This window comes from Thermobia domestica, chromosome 7, assembly GCF_964235325.1.
Source record: "Thermobia domestica chromosome 7, izTheDome1.hap1.1, whole genome shotgun sequence".
Classification (NCBI taxonomy): Eukaryota; Metazoa; Arthropoda; class Insecta; order Zygentoma; family Lepismatidae; genus Thermobia; species Thermobia domestica.
The window spans coordinates 157,356,639-157,370,709 of NC_137460.1; the positions used below are offsets into that span (position 1 = coordinate 157,356,639).

The 14,071-nt window shown below is 34.0% G+C and overlaps 1 protein-coding gene across 4 annotated transcripts in view; it reads right to left on the minus strand.

Annotated features, from left to right (window-relative positions):
- The window catches only part of LOC145690519 (acyl-coenzyme A thioesterase 13-like), a 95,515-nt gene that overhangs the window by 65,728 nt on the left and 15,716 nt on the right, over positions 1–14,071 (minus strand). For all 4 annotated transcript variants that reach the window (XM_081765477.1, XM_081765478.1, XM_081765476.1 and 1 more), the window contains exon 2: positions 487–671. In XM_081765477.1, coding sequence (XP_081621603.1) covers positions 487–671 — 185 coding nt within the window. The remainder of the gene's footprint in view (positions 1–486; positions 672–14,071) is intronic.

The window sequence follows — 14,071 nt, forward strand, 5'->3', positions numbered from 1 at the left end:
TTCACCTACTCCTTTATTCCTTCATGGGACCGCTGTGGCTCAGTGGTAGAGTTCACCTCTGGAGTATGGGTTCTCTGGTTCGATTTCAGATCGCGCCAAGTGGGTTTTGTGGTGGATAAATATTGTGTGCATGGGTATGCTCGGGGTTCTTCCGTTTCCTCTCACTTTCTTCATTCCATCATTTCATTCATTCTAATCATTGTCGTCTTCTTTAGCCTACACGGCATAACCGTGGGACGTAATACTGAAAGATTTCATTTTTTCCTTTAATATTTCTTTCTTTTTACTTCGTCACATTTTTGTCTGATGAAGCATCAGCAAAAATACGTATAACAAACTCTCTATCTAGTTCTTAAAATAAAAACAATTTCGATCATAAATAAATAAATAAATAAATAAACCACCTATGCCTCTTCCGGAAAGCTCTCCATATTTTTCCTAAAACAAGAGAACTCACTAACAAGTAGAAATTTACTGAATACTCACGACAAACTAAGGTCAACAGATACACCAGGCACTTGTTTTTCTGTCGTCATTAGAGCCATCGTAGATATAACATCGACTAAAGTTGCACTTAATCCTCCATGCAGTGTTCCTCCTCTGTTCTCATGTTCTTCGTTCACACGCATTTCAGCTACACAGTTGCCGTCTCCTGCAGACACTATTTTTACCTAATGAGAACAAAGGAAGCAGTTTCTAAATAAAAGTTTACCAATTACACTTGACACCATCCATTTTGTTTGTAGTTGGGACAAGAATTTTCTACTATTTCCTCCTTACTAAAAAATAAAAAAATAAAAAAAAAAACTGAAAGCTTCTAACGAATAAATTAAATCACTAGAAGAAAATAAGAAGTATAATACATCAGTTTTATAGTCTAATGAAAGAATTCTTGGCTTATATATTGGTTGTACATTTCAAGCTAATTATATCAATAAAATGGGGTAAGAATCTACAGTTTTCCGGTGCGAGACTGAGATTTAACCAGATCTCGACCTCCGTTAAACTCTCTTTGGGATACCTTCGGCACAACTTAATAAAATTTTGCTTCACTTTCCAAATATTATAGACTTTAAACCAAGATTTTATAATACTCTCCTGTGCGCACAAGTCATTTTTCGTATCAACTGATTCTAAACTAGATAAACAATAGTTACTTTTTTCTTTAAGTCAAAATTATGATATGGGGAATATTATACTTTACTGTATCAAATCGATATAAGATGGGGGCACGGTGGCTCAATGATAGAGCACTTACTTCTGGTGTGTGAAGTTCCTGGTTCGATCCCCGCCCAAGAAGGGTTGTGGTGCACAGCATCGTGTTCGTGGGTTTTCTCGGGTTTCTTCCGTGTCCTCCTACATTCTCATTCCATCATTTTTTTCACAATCATTCACTTGCCTTAATCATCGTCTCCTTTAGCCTAAAGGGCATAATATGAGGCGTTAAACTGAAAGATTTCGAAGTAAGTTTAAGATATTGCATGACTAATGAGAACAATGATTGTTGGTAATATCTTTTTTTCAATATTTCATCATTGAAAAATGTTATCACAAACTTATAAGAGTAATTATTAGGAATTTATGGATATTAACATCATTTTCAAGGAAACAATGTCACCCTGAAACATATTCTTAAAAACTTAGAGGTGGATTAATCTTCCTAACCGACGTAAACACTCAGCAATAAGTGATAGAAAGCCACAAACAAAGTACACAACATATTTCATATAAGTCTGACATTTTGCGGTAAAGATATACTGGATATTTAGTTATACAGAAATTGCTATCGTGGAATGTTGTCCTTTATACTTGGAATATTTTTTTCATTTATCGATTCAATTCACAATGTTAGTTTCGTACCAACACTACGTAATTTTCAGGATTATCATAAAGATATATGAAAATCCTATAAAATTGTAATCTAAAAAAATTACACTTGATAAGAATACACTAAAAAAATGTAATAGAAGGATCTCACACATCTAACCTCAAAGCTTTTCGATTTGATAAAGTCAACAACAACTGTCGAAACTTAATAATAACTGATCAGATTAACTTAATAATAACTGGACGCATTACGTGAGTAAAAGCTTTTCATTGTATTTATAATATGTGTTACTTGCATACTTTGACATTTTGAGTATATGTGTAACCTTGAAATATGGGTTTGAGAGGCAAGGTGGCTCGGCTCAGTGGTAAAGCGGTTACTTCTCATGCGAGGAGTCTCTGGTTCGACCCCAGGACAAGTGAGCTAGTGGTGGGGTACATCGTGTCCGTGGGTTTTTTCCCAGTTTTTTTCGTTTCGTCCGATATTATCATTTCATAAATTATTTAATAATCATTCATTTTCATTATTAATCTGTCTCCTCTAGGCTAAAGGGCATAATTGTGGGACGTAAAACTAGAAACTTAACTTCATTGTTTCGAAATATAGGTTTGAACTTACCCCTTTATTCTTCACCGATTTTAGCACCAATGACCTTATTTCCTAAAATTAGTGGAAGACACATGTCAAGTTTCATTAAAATAAAATACATTTTATGAAAGATATCGTAGAACAGACAGATACACGATTGATGGTTAAGTTGAAAGGTAGAAGTTCGTTTACGCATGCTTCAGTAAGTGAAACAGAACTATATATCGACGAAAGAGGAAACAACCGATTCTTTTACACACTACATCCTCTGTAGATGTGAATTCCATAACAAACAAAAAGTGAAATTGTCCAAGCACAGCAGTGGTCTATGATACAACTCATGTGGTCCAAGTGGAGGACACCGAAATCGAGAATGAGTGGCTGTTCTGGGAAGTGGACTAGGTGGCGTAGTGGTTAACGTATCGGCACGGTATGTTGGAGGTTTCGGGTTCGAATCTCGGTCCAATCAGTCGCTTTCTCACTCTTTGTGTGTTACGAAACAGAACTGCTGGATAAAAAAAAAAAAAAAAAAACTTTGAAACAAATGTATTGTGTCGTCATTGGTATAGATTAGTGATGCCATGCCATGTAGAAGCAAACGATAAACTTTATTTCATTTATGATTTTCAACACTTTATTCTTCCATCTTAAATCTGAAACAAAACTCACATTGTGTTTCATAAATGTCAGAGGGGTTTCACAAAATGTATTGTCAGTTTTTTAATTGAGGTAAATTCGTCTCTTCAATTTTAGCGAATTCAATTCTAACTAGTAGTGGATAATTAGAAAGCCTGAAAGAAGAAAATATAGGACATATTGCATAAAAATCGAATAAAGTTTACTTAAGTTTCATAGAAATCCGATAATTCTGATTATGATTTCTTTTTAAGATGAGACAAATTTACCTCTTTCCTCTAAATAGTTTCAACCACGAACAAGAGGTCTAAGCCTCAAAGAATACACGAGCTGAATAATTCTTGTACACGAGCTGAATGTTTGCTTTTGCCGTCATACAAATCCACATCATTGGCTTGGCATGCTTGTAGATAACTGCAGAAAAGAGATTGTAGGCTATTTGGAATCTTTTAGGGCAGCGCCAGATCTTTTATAAATAAGGGAATTTTTATGAAATTTATTATGGAATACGTATGTTACAATTGGTAGTGAATTCGTCTCCTCATCCGTATCAATTTCAGCCTCAAGTACTGGAAATAACTGGAAAACCTTGAAAACAAAATATTCGATGTTTTACAGTAATCATAAAAAATGATTTTCTTATAAAGAAACTTCTAATTTCGGAGAAATCTTAATCGATTTGAATGCCAAGCAATGAAAATGATCGGAAAGCATAAACCATATTTCGTCAAAATTTAAAATTTTTATCAAGATAATACTGGAAAATCGTCTTGTTACCACATTATGTATATTGCGAATTTGCAACATAGTGTTGACTTTAACCTTCAAAATCTTATATTGTACCCCGAACTTCCATTCCCGTTTAAGTCATTATCCTTGCTATACTTAAGTTGTCATTGAATGAAAACCTTGATCATCGGTGGAACAACGTAATAAATGGTTAAATACAAGTATATTTTATTTTTTCAAGTGTAAACAGGATATTTAAAAATGCAAAGATCACAGTGGATTTTACAAAGGTACATGCTTAATATTGATATGGTACCATTGGTCTTCATAAGCAGGAAGGAAGTCTTTTGGAAGGACGTTTTCTGGGATAAATAAGAAGAAAATCACAATATTATAAATGCATTATAAAACAGCATACAAAACAAAACAAAACACAAGTGCCAAAGTTCAAATCAACTGGGATAAAACTGTTTTATTATAGGAAAGAAAGTATATAAATGTCAAAGTGAAAAAAATAATGTACATAGGAGTTTTCAAATATAAAGAATAATTCATCACATTTTCGCGATTTGAGTGCACACAGGGTGATACTTATTGTACAAGTTTACAAGCTCTAAAACGGATTTAATTAACCAAAGCGATTGGACATAAGGAAATAATCAAAGACGTTAAGGCAAAAGGTTTGTTTGCATTAAAACCCAGAAGTGGTTAATAGATTTGACAGGAGTGTATCACTGAATACATAGTGTCGATTTTTTCTAATAACAGATTTGGAGGGACACACTAATGTAATCATAAGTAGATTCCCACTTGTGACACACCAGTGCTTGACAATGGTTCCAGCGAAAACTGAAATATAGTGAGGATAATGACTTAAACACGAACGGAAATTCGCGAATCTACAAGCAAGATTTTGATTTTTAAACTATGTACCCAAGAGTACAATATTGACTTACCTCTTAGTTTTGACAAATTTCACCTCAAACAATGTGCCTACTTCCTAAAATTGGAAGGAGGCACATGTCAAGTTTCATTAAAATCAAATAAATATCCCAGTACACAAAACCACACGAGAGGCAATTATTGAAATCATAAGAATATTTGGTAACTATTTATGTATAAATGGGTCAGAGCCAAAGTGGACTCAAATAATTCGTATCTTTATTCACTTTTCTTATTGATATGCACAGTAAGTCGTTATATTTCTTTAACTTGGCTAATAAAAGTCGTAGTGAACTGACTTGGACTAAATTAGTTCTTTTGTACTCTGTAGTACTTTGAAATGGTCCATATGTAATTCTGTATAATGGTTCCACTTGTGCAATTGTTTATCTTTTTGTCCTTCTGAAATGACTGTTGACGATTATATTAAGAAATATGTAAAGATTTGTCAACGTATTTTTATCAGGAATCCTTCGTGAGTGAGTCGGCAGATGTATCGCATTTGTAGCCAATTAGTCCCGGTTTCGAGTTCAAATGGAGGACAATTTCTCTTGGATGTAAGCCGAGAAGCGGTTTGGATTCCGCTTTAAGCTTATGTGACCCCTTCCAGCATAACCCGGTTGTTGCATACTAACCCCAAGGCGAAATAAGCTTATTTCTGTCCATATGTGATATAAATACATAGAGCAAATTATTTAAAAAAAAAAAAAAAAAGTTTAAACAAAGAAAGCGGGGTTTAAACCAAAAAAAAAGTTTTTTTTTTTTTTTGTTTTTTCAATAAAAACCATGGTTTTTGCCAACCCTGGTAGGTAGACAACTGCAAACTTGTAGCCCCAGCATAATATATTCTGAGTCTATACACAGTACTCTAAACTGGAAACCTACTCCGAAAAAGATCATTAGGAAGACTCAGGCGCATACGAGATGACAATATTAAGATGGATCTCGCAAAAATGTGAATACAAAGTAGAAACTGGATGCAGTTGGAAAAAGGGAGAAGTCAATGGAGAGCTTTTATGAATGCGGCATTCAACCTCCGAGTGTTAGTTAGCTAATTATGTACTCCAAACTGAACCTCCGAATGTCAAATATCTTGGTTATGCGGAGTAAAAACTGAATATCACGAAAGTTATTCTGGAACAGATACAATATACCCACACAAATATCGGTTGAATCGAATGGTAGAAGCGAGCGTACGATCAAGTACTAAAAGTACTATTCACTTTCTCATTGTGACATTCCGTCATAGATCTATTAAATTTATAACAAACAAGGTTTAATTCGTTCATTTCACAGTTGTTTTGGTATTGTAACAGTTCCTGTTTCAGTAACTTTATATGTTGTTTTATAATTTTTCAATCAGTTTACTTGTTCCTAATATATGTAAATGCTGCAAAATGAATGGTCTAGATCAGTAGTTCTCAATTGGCAGTGAATTCGTGTCACCTAAGAATTGAAATGTGTTGTAATAAAATTGAACTTACAGCTTTTATACAAGAAGTATTCTTTTAGTTACTAAAAAGAAAGCAATTAGAAATGATACCTACCTTTGTAAATTTAAATGTTTTCCTACTTTACCAAATTTACGCCCTGTGAGTATGAAGAGTTGGCATTCCAACATTTGATGCCTTTCCCTACCACTCACTTATGTGAGCAGATCTTTTCTACTCTTTGCAGTATTAAAACCTTAAAGTGAAACCGTCTTAATGTGGAATCGGACCTAAGATGGTGACAAAACTTATTCCAGATTTCAATGTAATTATGGAAAAACAGAAAGAATGAAATTCTTACATTAGTGACTGCACATTTGAAAACAATGTATAGCAAGTTTTTTTTTTTTTTTTTTTTGTCTGTTTTGAAAGTTACTGTCTTTTTAATTGAAATTTCGTTTACTAGGAAACAATCATGTATCTTTAGAATAAATTACTTATTACATTATTTTTCTTGATCTTTTTCGTGTCAGTGGTAATTCTAATTTGTATATTTTTAATACCATACGAAATTTCAGATAGCATTACAAGGGGGTCCACAGATAACTTTCTCAAATGAACAGGGGGTCCGCGTTATCGAAAAGTTTGAGAACCACTGGTCTAGATTATACTAGTAACATTTCCTTCTTTTTTCTCTGCCTCTTTCGTAAGTGACATTCATAGTTAAGTTGTTATTGGTGTTTCTAGGACAACGTATGAAATAACTCATCACTTAATGAATTTATTTTCTTAATTATACATATGTGGGACGCTAACTTTTCACAATAAGTTTCTAGTATAAGCAATATTGTATGGAAATATCAAAAAGTTATTTTCGATTCTGATATGTTTACTTTTAATTTTATACTTACGGTTCAGTTAGATTTATTTCTGTTTCAAAAATGAATTTATTTTAGAGGGTTGGGATTGGGATTTGCATATTCTTATCTTTTACTTGTTAACACGCTGTGGATTGATTGTACGCATCAACATACTTCTCAAATTTACAGAACAAATTTGTTGTAATATTGTAAATAATCGAAATATGTTGTGTTGATATCTGTGAGATGGGTATGTACGTAGAAATAAATTAAAGTGTGATCTGTTAAGAACGGATTCGTCCATAAGGTAGTCATAAAGTACAGCAGTATGCGAGGGTAGCATGAGCTATGACCTTGAAATCCGCAACCAACACATTTGAAAGGAACAGGCAATCCTAACAGTGTTGCTAACTGACACAATGGTGAACTAGAGTTTGGCGATTTGAAGCATTTTTGGGAAGGAATGACAAACACACACCGAATCAATCTGCAGCCTTCTTTTTCTCATCTTCATTTAGAAAGGTCTGAACAATAAAATAGCCTACTTATTTAATGACATGTAAAAGTGCACTTGGTGCATTAAAGATTTTCTTATTCCTTTATTTTTTGCTTTAAAAAATGCATGATGATCGTAAAGTACGCGTAAGCTAAAGTAAGTAAAAATTACATCACATAACATCATTATATTTGTAATCCCATCTATTCATTCTGGGAACCACTACTCACGGCCTAGCCTTAAGGAAATCGTGGCTATAGACCTGTCCACTCCTTCCCTCCCCACACAGGGAAGTTTGTCATTTTAGCTGATAAAACAAAGTGGTCCTACTGCTATCCTCCCTTCTGGGGTGGTTATTTATGACAAATATGGATAAGCTGAGCTGGACACAGTGTTCTTGTATTCAGTAAAGTGTAGTATTCTTTGTGTATTGTCCTGTGCTGTGTTAGTCTGTGTTGTTTGCTGGTTTGTTTCCTTTTCCTTATATATATGTCATAGTGGAGGGTAAGAGCGAAAAACTTGGAAGAACGAAAGTGATTCACAGCCATAGCAGAGAGATTTTGGATAATGTTTATGATTTTGGTTAATATTTATGATTTTATGAACAGAGAGGCTGACAGTGGAAATCCAATTAACGTAAAAACAAATACAAAATCGGGTATTTGAAGCAACCGGTGTCTAAGTAAGTATACTAAAAGGTGAGCGTGAAAAAAAAAAAAAAAAATGAAAGGAGCTTTCCTACTCCGAATAACAAGCGAGCACAACGAAAAACAAAAATCTGAATTTCATATTTTCACGGTCAACAACCTTCTGTAAAATCACTGTTGCGAGTACTTCGAGAAAAGATTAATCTTAATGAAAGCACCTAGTCCTTACGAAAAATAATCCGTTCCTTAGGATTTAGATGGATTAAGGCTGAAAACAATAGGCGACTACTTATTGAAAAAGATGAATTTTGGTCAAAGAGATTGGCTTATTTACGAGCTATAAATCATTAAAGAAGGCAGAACCGCCCTATAATTTACATGGATGAGACATACTTGCATGCATCGCACACAAAACAAAATGCGTGGAGCGATAAGAATAATATAGGTTTACTCACACCAATTTCTAAAGGACAACTCGTAATAATCATGCACGCTTGCGGAGAAAAGGTTTTATTCCAGACGAGTTAGTAATCTTTAAATCTGGAACAAAATCTGCCGGCAACGACATGAATTATGAAAACTATGAAAAGTGGTTGAAGTCGCGGCTAATTCCTAACTTGCCAAGTAATTCAGTTCTTGTGACAGACAATGCACCATATTACAATGTACATTTAGATCCTTCACCGACATCATCATCTTGTAAAGATTTAATGATCGATTGGCTTGTAAGACACAATATTCCATTTAGAGAAAATATGTACATTTCTCCAAAATATAATTGCATATCAGAATTTTTCTAAATCCCTTAAAATTCTAAGTTTGGCAACAACGCATTCTGAGTGAGAGAAGGGAAAGGAATGAACAAAGAAACAAGACTTATGAACACAGCTCACAGTTTGCTGTTTGAAATTCTCAGTTCCTCTTTTGTTACTTCTAATAACGATACTTCTAGTACAAAACAGTACCTTGGCATTAATGCAGCAAACTTTTTTCTTTTTTAAAAAAGAAAACAAAAACACACTTCTCAACGTAAAACAAAGATCGTCATAAAAACAAGGGTAGTTAAGGAGTTCGTTATCTATCAATGCAACTGAAGGAGCGTTCTCTAGTTGTTCCGATAGCTATGCGTGTTAAGTAGTGTCTATTTTTTGTGTTGATGCAGTACCTTTTAACCTGGTACGAATCCCACTCGATGAATTTACTTTTTTTATTTTGTAATTTTTCAGTCATTTTTGCCGTACATTTTTATAGTATACTAGCTGAACCTGCGCTCTCTACACAGCGCATCATTCGCATATGAGTATAAATCTCCTTCTCATTCCTCACAACATATGTACATGCCCCTTTACAGACACCAGTGAAAGACGTCTTCATATATATATATATATATATATATATATATATATATATATATATATATATATATATATATATATATATATATATAAATCGGCAAGGGGTATCATAAAGGGGAGATTTTTTCGACTATTTTTTCTCAATATCTCGCACCGTTTGCAAGATTTGAGCCTACTTCCGGTTGGAGTTTCTAATTCATGTATGACCAGCGTTTTCTTTCTTCTTGCATGCAGTATGTAATAAACAAATACATTACATATACAATTAATTATAATGTTAGTTATATATGGTGTTCATTGGGCAAAACACTCAAAAAATAAAGATTTATCTTAGACTCGAGAAATGGTTATCCTTCCTTTTTCATTTGACCATGAAACAAACGCCTGAGACATATACAACCCCAATATACAACAATGTGGTGTTGGAATGTATAACGCATAGGATATGATACTTTAGTTTTTTTCTTTTTAATTTCAACGCTTCCATTGTACCCTAAGAAAATGTAATTAAAAAAATAATGGCCATGTTTTTTTAAAAAAAATATTCAATTAGAACTAGGCAAAATTTCCAATCGATCAGTGAAAACGTCATCTTTCTAGAGCCTGTAATTTCCGAGATCTCATTGTCGAAAGGATTGACCACAAACATATAAACGTCCTCAACATATAGTTTAAAAGAACTCGGAAGATGGAAGCACAATTCACATGCATTGATTTTAGAGAAGGTTTATTAAAATACAAAGGCTTTGAACAATAATTTTATATCATAAACTTTATGAAAAAGATATAGTTAACTAATTTAGACTATTTAAAGTACAAATACTTAAAATGTTTGTCTCTGTTAAACGTGAAATCACACATACCGGAAATGAAAGATCTGAAAGCTAAAGTTATAGGTTGGAGCTCAGGCGCTTTTAATTACTATTTTAGCATTTTAATAGATGGAAACGGAGCTGATGGACAACTTTCTAATTTATCCAAAAATAAGGTGTACAGGCATAAAACCTTTCCTATATATCCCAATGTGACTCCCCCTTAGTGCAAATAACTTCTTGCATCGATCCATAAAATTTTCGAAAACCTGTAAACAGGGTTGGCTAGTTTAAACCCGCTGGTTTTTTCAAAAACAAACCAACTGGTTTAAACCAAAAAACGAAAAATGTTCGTAAAAGTGTAAGTGTTCGTAAAATCGTGATGAATACGAATACATACTTGTGGATTATCATGTTTAATTCCAGTATGTTATTCGTATTATATTCAGACCTACATTCCCCATTCATTACTCGAAGAGTTGGAGTTGAGTTTAACGTCCCGTTCAGCAGCGAGGCTATATGAGACGTGGACCTACTGATTAACGTGAAATCCGAACCACATCAGCTTCCGCCGGGAATCGAATCCAAGTCTCCCACGCCAAAGGCGCGTACGTTAACCGCTTAGCCACGAAGGAGCTCACATTACTCAAAGAGATTATACTACAAAAGCAACTTTTTTATATAAGTTTATTAATGTTTCTTTTGTGATCTGTTATAGTTTGTTATTATTGTTATGCAGTTGCAATCAAAGAAAAATTCTGAATCTTGTTTCATTTTAAAAATATTTACTATGGATAAAAAACATCGAAATGCAGTACTTTTTTGGGGGATGAGGACATACAAACCTGTGAATTTACTTGGACTAAATTAGTTCTTCTGTACTCTGCAGTATTTTGAAATTGTCCGTATGTAATTCAGTATAATGGTTTCCATTGTGCAGCTGATTTATCTTTTTGTTCTTCTGAAATGACTCTTGACAATTATATTAACAGGTATGTAAAGATCAGTACAACGTATTTTTATCAGGAGTCCTTCGTGAGTCTGGCCAATTAGCCCCGGTTTCGAGTTCAAAAGGAGGACAGTTTCTCTCCGATGTAAGCCGAGAAGCGGTTTGGATTCCGCTTTAAGCGTATGTGGCCTCTTCCAGCATAATCCCGCTGTTGCATAATAACACCAAGAAGAAACAAACTTATTTCTATCCATATGTGATATAAATACATAGAGCAAATTATTTAAACCAAAAAAACCGGTTTTTTGGTTGTTTCAATAAAAACCATGGTTTTGCCAACCCTGCCTGTAAATAAATCCGGAGATCTAGTGTTCAGGAAATCAGTATTAGATCTAATAACGCAATTCGTATTATTATTATTATTATTATTATTATTATTATTATTATTATTATTATACATGTCTTTGGCATGGAAGACCCGGGTTCGATTCCCGGCGGGTGCTCATGTGGTTCGGGGTCTACATTAAGTTGTAGGTTTACTTCTTATATAGCCTCACTGCTGAAAGGGGCGCTAAACTCAAAATCTATTATTATTATTATTATTATTGTTATTATTATTATTATTATTATTATTATTATTATTATTATTATTATTATTATTATTATTATACGCATCTTTCTTGTGGGAGACCCGGATTCGATTCCCGGCGGGAGTTCATGTGGTTCGAGGCCTACGTTAAGTTGTAGGTTTACTTCTCAAATAGCCTCACTGCTGAAAAGGGCGCTAAACTCAAAATCTATTATTATTATTATTATTATTATTATTATTATTATTATTATTATTATTATTATTATTATTATTATTATTATTATTATTATAAGTAGGAAATAGAAAAAAAAGTTTTAGGGTACTAAATTTGGTGAGACATTTTATTTCTTCCCAGTATGGACTTTATTGTTGTCTTGGTGTATCAGAACCAATAGCTCTTAATAGCTCTATATAGTATCACCGCTTGCTAAAATATATCTCACAAGAATGCACTCAATTACATAATACCTTGGCCATCACCTTACTCCCAACATTCTCACTTAGTATTTTACGAGAGAAGATGAGGTGTATTCTCTGTTTTCAAATGTTTTGTCTCAGGTTCTAAGTAGTGGATGTAAGCCATACATTGAACTACGATTTAAAAAAAAAAAAAAAAAAAAAAAAACTTGGTTGTATCCTCTTTTTAAATGATGTGCTCAAAAGTGAGATCTCTTTCACATTTTCCTATAGAAAAGTTTGAAGAAAAATCAAAATGAGTTGAGGCCACAGTGGGACACTATTTAGTCTATCTTAAATCCTGCACAGGGCGATGTTTCAGCTTCGAGGGGAAACGTACACCTAGAAAAAACACTAAATTCGCGGCCAACTGTGTTCAGCATTCAGATTTGAGAACCTGCCTCGTCAATATTTTCCTCATGCTCTCCCACATCTGTATCTTCAAGACTTCATCAGAGGATGTTGTAACTTCTGATACAAAATGTCTATAATATCTATAGCACACCAAAGGTTTTGATTTTGAAATACTGTCATGGGTAATATCAATGTTTTTTGGGTCAGTATTATTGAAGGTACACTGCAGCGAAGTTCATTAACAATGACCCTTTGACCTTTTAGAAATCTGCAACGCAAATTCTCACAGTAGCATTACAAGTTGCACGGTTCCTAAACAATTGACACATATTTAGTTGGATTTTTGAGGTGATATCCTTCTAGTAGAGGTACCCAATAAAAGCTCGGTAATGCGCACCACAGAGCCGGTTAGGTTGCGATGAGCTATCCGCTCTGTTCGACTCGGCTCAGATGAACCATTCTCTCGAGTCGGCTCGGTTGAGGTGCGCTATCGGCTCGGTAGACGTGATATATGAGCGGTCTTTCTGAGCTCGGCTCTGTGGTGAACAAGCCGCGAGCCGACCAATTTAAACCAATTGCACAATTAGAGTCGGCGCGTTTCATTCAACGCATTCAAAGGGACTGAGTTTCGTCGCTAGAGGTTAGATCGGTTGTCGCTTTTATGGAAGTGACTGTTTGTCCGGCTTAGAGAGTCTTCTTGTATCTGATTTCTCCTTAAAGAAATCCTTGGTTCGGCTGTGAAGAGGACTGTTACAAAACAAAGTTCTTGTAAAGTCAGGTGTAAATTTCCAACGCGATAAATTTCTTGTATATCTATCTTGAAGAATTAATGGATTTACGAAGTGTTCAGTAGCTTATATCAGTTCAGGTGAGTAGGGCCATGGTTTTTATCGGACATTTGAAAAACAACGGTGAACAACTAAAGAGAACGGTGTTTTTTATTATTGAAAATAAAACTTCACAGGTTTTGTTTACAACACCATGTTTCGCAACCATAGAGCACTGCAGAATTTTCATTGGAAAAAAGATATTCAAGTGACAATTACCTCACATTTTCTTTACTGTTTATGCACTTTGCTGTTATGTTGGAGATATCAGTAAAAGTGTTTGAGTATCAAATTTGGGCAACAATGACACGCTGATGTTCCCTCATGTTTCACAGCGTAAGCGTGAAGATTCATGAATTATCGGAAATGAATTTTCTAAAAGGTAGTTCAAACTTTTAAATATATATAGGTAATTTTGAAGAGGCCTAATATAGGCACATTAAAAGCAAAATGATATTACTATTATTATTATTATTATTAAGTATTCTGCCTTTCGGCAGGTCCTGGAACTAATGAGGATTTTTTTTTTTTTAATTTTAGATTTTCGCCTGGAAATGTTTCTTCCACTTTTGT